At 48.3% G+C, this 6,000-nt stretch overlaps 1 protein-coding gene across 2 annotated transcripts in view; it reads right to left on the bottom strand.

Annotated features, from left to right (window-relative positions):
* MTMR2 (myotubularin related protein 2) overlaps positions 1 to 5,784 on the bottom strand; it is a 75,779-nt gene extending 69,995 nt beyond the window's left edge. Inside the window, exon 1 of one of the 2 annotated variants that reach the window (XM_064170277.1) lies at positions 5,603 to 5,784. Coding sequence is in view for 1 of the 2 variants with exons in the window: in XM_064170261.1 (XP_064026331.1) it covers positions 5,603 to 5,685 (83 nt within the window). In the remaining variant the exon portion in view is untranslated. The remainder of the gene's footprint in view (positions 1 to 5,602) is intronic. The other variant, XM_064170261.1, reaches the window with a different exon arrangement.
* Positions 5,785 to 6,000: the final 216 nt, after the last annotated feature.

Here is a 6,000-nt window from a genome sequence, read left to right on the forward strand (position 1 = left end):
GACAGAAGCTTATTTGACGTGAAGCTCATGGAGCTATTGCTTCAACAGAGCTTGCTGCACTGATTTACACAGAGTTTTTGTTAGCAGAGTTATCCCTGTGAACATAAAGACAAGGAGCATGATTACTCTCATATGCTTCAGTAAAAGTGCAATGTATAGGATCCACTGTGTCTGCAGATTTCTGTGGATGATAACCACCAGTGGAGAGGTGGTAACAAGCAACTAGAAAGCGACAACATCAAGCATTGCTACATTTATGCTGGCAGGAAACATCTGCCCACTGCCTCAAGTCTTTCCTTTTATACTGAGGCTGAGATATTGATGACATCTCCCAAAACAGTTTCCTTACTGCACTATCACCTCCACACTTTTGCACAGGCAATAAAAATTTACCTTCAGCAGAGCTAACAGAAAGCCTCTCAGATATCTTATCAGACTGCTGTTCAGAGTGGACTGTAATATGCTTTTTCAGATAACATCTCCGAGGAATAAAAAGATATACATTCAGAAACTATGGCACATAACTGCACAGACTGCAAGACTAAAATGCCTCATCAATTCAATTAAAGGTGACTGCCACCTTTCTCCTAAAATCACGTGTTCTGCTAAAGTCATAGATGACTTTATCTGGGTTTCCCTTCACAGAAGGAAAGATTGTTATAGAATTTTGTTGGCTGTTAAGTCAAAGGCAAGACTGTCCATATGCAATAAAACAAAAAACAAACAACCAACAAAAAAATCCAACCAAAAAAAACCCCACAAAGCACAAAACCCACCCACAACTCTACCTATAATTTTTAAGAGTGGTCTTTGAAGAAGTCTAACTAGTGCAGCTGAAATGTTCTTCTCACCCACTCAGCCAGGATCTCTAGGCAATTTTACAGGTACAAAAACAGTATATAACACTGAGTAAGGCTTGCTCTTCTGGACTTAACCATGCTGTAGCTCATCAAATGTTAGAATTAGTGGTTTACCTCACTCCTTTTTCTGTCTCATGAGTTGTTCTGGCCTCACCCTGCAGACACTCAAGCGCTCCTTGCAAGCTGCTAGTTAAATTACCAACACAACTGTTTTCAAGAGTAGTTGGCTCACGGTCATCCGACTTCCACAGAAACAGGATGCGAGAGGAAATTCCATCCTAAATACTGACCTTTGGTAACGACAGAGATCTGCAGAACTCAGTGCTGTGCCACCCAAAACTAGCACTGGGTGAAACAGCTTAGACTTCAAAAGCAGAACAGCTGTTTCAGCACAACTATAAGGGCAGCTGAGCTAATTAGCTGTGACTTGCTCATTTGAAACTAATTCAATAGTTCCAAGCAGAGCTGGGGATTTTTTGCCATGTACAAACAGCAATGCAGATTCACACACTGCATTGGGTTGGAAGGGACCCTCAAAAGTCATCTTGTCCAACTCTCCCTGCAGTGAGTGGGGACACCTCCAACTAGATCCAACTCAATTCTATTAGTCTCAAATAGTTTATCAATTATTTTTTCTAGCTGGGTCAGAAAGGAAGAAGCACTTTTTAGTTTTTCCTGTGTCTTCCTCAGGCAGCACAGATACTGCAGGTTACTGGAATCTACTAAAACAATTTTCACTGTTAAATTTCACTATGGAGATATCTCACATGCATTGCTGACAGATAAATAAACACATATATGTTAAGGCACTTATTCATGTCAGCAACTTACAAACAAGTAAATTATCAAGCTTGTCTTGCAGAGAAGATAGAGCTCAAGGATCTCTAGAAATATGAAACTCACTTGGAGATGGAGTTGAAACAATCCAAAGATGCCTTGCTGTATGTATTTAATATTAGCACCTTACCAAGTCTTCTAAATCTTACATAAAACAATCCTGTTTAACTGTAACTCAGTAAGGCTTCTCATTGCCAGGCAACAGAATCTGGGATGAGTGACATTCTACTTACTTTTTTTGCTGTTGTTGCTTTTACATAAAAAGGTTTATAAAACCTGGTAACAGCACTCTCGTGATTCATTGTGCTCCTCACATCACCCCCAAAGCTCACTTTTTCTGGTTAAGCAAAATCACATTGCCAAAATGCATCACATCTCTATAGTCACAGGTTAACAATTCAAAGTTGATCTAGATATTAGACTACACAGAGATGACATCTTTCAATGCATACAAATAGATCCATTAGCTTTAAAGAGATTGTTCTGGTGTATAAAGTTAGGCTGCAGTGCAGCTTTAATTATATATATATAAAAAATATTTAATTCTTCACACTAAAAATGGATCTGCAGCTTAATCCCTGGGAAGAAATATTTACTTAGAATCATAGAATCAACCAGGTTGGAAGGGACCTCCAAGATCATCCAGTCCAACCTATAACCCAGCACTAGCCAGTCAACTAGACCATGGCACTAAGTGCCTCATCCGGGCTCTTCTTGAACACCTCCAGGGACAGTGACTCCACCACCTCCCTGGGCAGCCCATTCCAATGGCAAAATCACTTTCTCTAGGAAGAACTTCCTCCTAATATCCAGCCTATACTTCCCCTGGCACAACTTGAGACTGTGTCCCCTTGTTCTGTTGCTGGTTGCCTGGGAGAAGAGACCAACCCCCATCTGGCTACAACTTCCCTTCAGGTAGTTGTAGACAGCAATGAGGTACGAAATTTAGGCTTGAGGTGAGGAGAAAGTTCTTCACTGAGAGAGTCATTGGACACTGGAATGGGCTGCCCGGGGAGGTGGTGGAGTCGCCGTCCCTGGGGCTGTTCAAGGCAGGATTGGACGTGGCACTTGGTGCCATGGTCTAGCCTTGAGCTCTGTGGTAAAGGTTGGACTTGATGATCTGTGAGGTCTCTTCCAACCTTGGTGATACTGTGGTACTGTGATACTGTGATTCTGCGGGTCACTAGGCATCTCTCATCACCAGAGCACTGCTTTACTTTTAATTTTGCACTAATCTTAACCAAGCTTCAAAGCACACACCAACTGTAGTTAAAGGAGGTTTTATTAATAACTGCAGATGAAAAAGACTTACCTATTTTCAACACCCAGCAAGGGAAAGATCTATTTTATTTGGTGTATGTAAAATAAGTAAATAAAATTGGCTAGTCTTCTTCTGTGAGTTCTAGATTTTGGAGCAGAGATATGACATTCTGAAAGCTTTTGGTTTTTTTATATCCTAAGAAATCTATTCAAGACTTGGTCTTTTCAGTACTTGGAGGACACAGCTTTGTGCATGCCCAGCAGAAACAAATTAATAATCTTGATCCCAATGGTTACACCTGTGCAGGGCATGCTGCTAAAGGATAAACAGGAGCTTCATTGTAGCCACTAGCTCTTCACAATTAAGCTCTCTTTTGTGTCCACAGGCCTGTGTCTCTTACAGTGACTGGCCTCCAGATGGGTCCCAGTTGCCTGAGCTGATGCAGAGGGGAAAAGAGTATATTGGGTCAGCAAGGTAAGGGAGGAAATAGGCCTGTAGGCATCTGGCAGGACGCAGGTAAACTACACAAGCAAACTAGTACAGAAAACAACAGAACATTTTGATGGAGGAGTCGTGAAGAACTCAAGAAGGAAGGAATTTGGGTGCAAGCTGGGCACTGCCTGCCTGGGGAGCATCTCTGCAGGAAAGGCCTTGGGGGTCTTGCGATGGAAAAACTAAACATGGGACTAAAGATGCTAGCAGCAAAGAGGCCACCAGTACCCTGAGCTGTAAAGGAGGCAGAGTCAAGGGTATCCAGAGAAGTATCCCACTCTACTTCGTGCTCATTAGAGTGCTTCTGGAATATCACATTCAGTTTAGTCCTCCAGTGTAGGAAAGACATTGATAAGCTGGAGGGAGTTCAAAGAGGCAGTGCTGAGATGTTCCTCTGAGGAGTGTCTGGGAGAGCCTGTAACACAGATTGCTTCAGACCAAAGAGCAACCCCCTATGTGGAAGGTATCCAGGAGATGCCCAGAATGGTAGTGCAGTCTCCATCTTTGTAGGTTTTCAAGGTCAGACTGGGTAAAACCCATGAGCAACCTAATCAGATCTCAGAGCTGTCCCTGCTGCAAGCAGGTGGCTAGACTGAGGGACACTGAGATCCTTTCATCTTGAGCTATACTGTGATCCTACAACCTGGGCATAACAAGACCAGCCCAGAATGGAATAGAATAAACTTCAGCCATCAGGTTATCCTGATCTCAGGTTCCATCATGAAACCCAAGGCCACCTATGCCACCACCCCTATCCATCAGTCAACATCCTCCCTTGCTATCTTTGAATCATAATCAACCAGGTTGGAAGAGACCTCCAAGATCATCCAGACCAACCTAGCAGTCAGCCCTAGCCAATCAACTAGACCATGGCACTTTTCTTGAACACCTTCAGGGAGGGCGACTCCACCACCTCCCTGGGCAGCCCATTCCAATGCCAATCACTCTCTCTGGCAACAACTTCCTCCTAACATCCAGCCTATACTTCCACCGGCACAACTTGAGACTGTGTCCCCTTGTTCTGTTGCTGGTTGCCTGGGAGAAGAGACCAACCCCCACCTGGCTACAATGCCCTTTCAGGTAGTTGTAGACAGCAATGAGGTCCCCCCTGAGCCTCCTCTTCTCCAGGCTGCACACTCCCAGCTCCCTCAGCCTCTCCTCATAGGTCTGTGTTCCAAGTTATTCACCAACTTCATCATCCTTCTCTAGACACGTTCCAGTACCTCAACATCTCTCTTGAATTGAGGAGCCCAGAACTGGACACAGCACTCAAGCTGTGGCCTGACCAGTGTTGAATACAGGGGCAGAATAACCTCCCTTGTCCTGCTGGCCACACTGCTCCCAATCCAGGCCACACTCTTACACGAAACACACATCTCAAGTGAGAAATGCTTAGAAATCAGAGAGTTTACACTGCACCCACAGTCTGTAGAAGGTGAGACAAACAGGAAAGTCTCCTTTCAGCTTCTGTGGCCTAAAGACTTTGGTAATTACCCACAGAGCATCGAAAGTCCTTCAGATCACAAGCCCTCATAAAAAACCCCTGCAAGGACACCACCAGAAATGTTCAAGCCTCTGTTACTGCAGAAGCACAGGATGAGGCCTTGCCTGGGCACAGCAGTCTGCAGGAAAGCACCTAATGAACCTGGTGCCCTGCTCTGTCTTTCCAGCAAAATCCCACCTCTGCTGCTGGATTCCTAGATCCATTCATTGCAAGCAGTGCAGCTTTGGGTATTCGGAGAGGCTCTATCAAGAGGCTGCTGGCGGTGGCACCGCCTGCTCTGACTCAAACACATGTGGAATAAGCCAGCCCGGCCGCAGTCGAGCAGCACCCACGCCGGGCAGCGTGAACCGTGGCCCCGAAGCCGCCCCGAGCACAGGGACCTCCCGGCACGACACACCGGCGGGCAAGACCCGGCGGCGGACAAACGCCAGCGCCTCCTTCCCACGGAGGGGGGAAATCGCACCAGCTCCATCCCCTAGGTTTCCTTTTCTCTACCGACCCTTCTTGGCCTTCTTCCTCTCCCCCACGCCCCGCCGTGGCTCTTGATTGACATGGGGTCCCTCAAGCCGCCCAGCCCCACGGCCATGAGGCCGCGACAGCCCGGCCCTGGCTCCCGGCGGAGCGGGGCGATGGCGCGGCGGCCGTTACCTGGAGAGGGAGTCGCCGCTGGGCGGCCGCGCCGCCGCCGCCCGCCCAGCGCCGAGGCTCTCGCAGCTGGAGCTCTCCTCCATGGCGGCCGGCGGGGCGGCCCCGGGGCGGGCGGCAGTCTGTCAGCCAAGCGGCGGGGACGCGGCGGGGCGGCAGGCAGCCATGTTGGCGCGGCGTGCCGCGCGGGCGGGGCGGCGTGAGGCGGGGCGGCGGAGGGGCTGAGCTCGCCGCCTGCGGGGAGCGGAGGCTGGGGAGGCTCCGCTGCCGCCGGGTCCTGTCCTTCAGGCGGCCGTCCCGGCGGGGAGGCAGAGCGGCAGGGGCGCTATGCGGCTCCGACGCTTTGCTGGGCGGGAGGACGCAGGGGAAGGCCGCTCCCCGAGCTCGGCCACCTGCGGCAG

This window comes from Pogoniulus pusillus, chromosome 3 (genome assembly GCF_015220805.1).
Source record: "Pogoniulus pusillus isolate bPogPus1 chromosome 3, bPogPus1.pri, whole genome shotgun sequence".
Taxonomy (NCBI): domain Eukaryota; kingdom Metazoa; phylum Chordata; class Aves; order Piciformes; family Lybiidae; genus Pogoniulus; species Pogoniulus pusillus.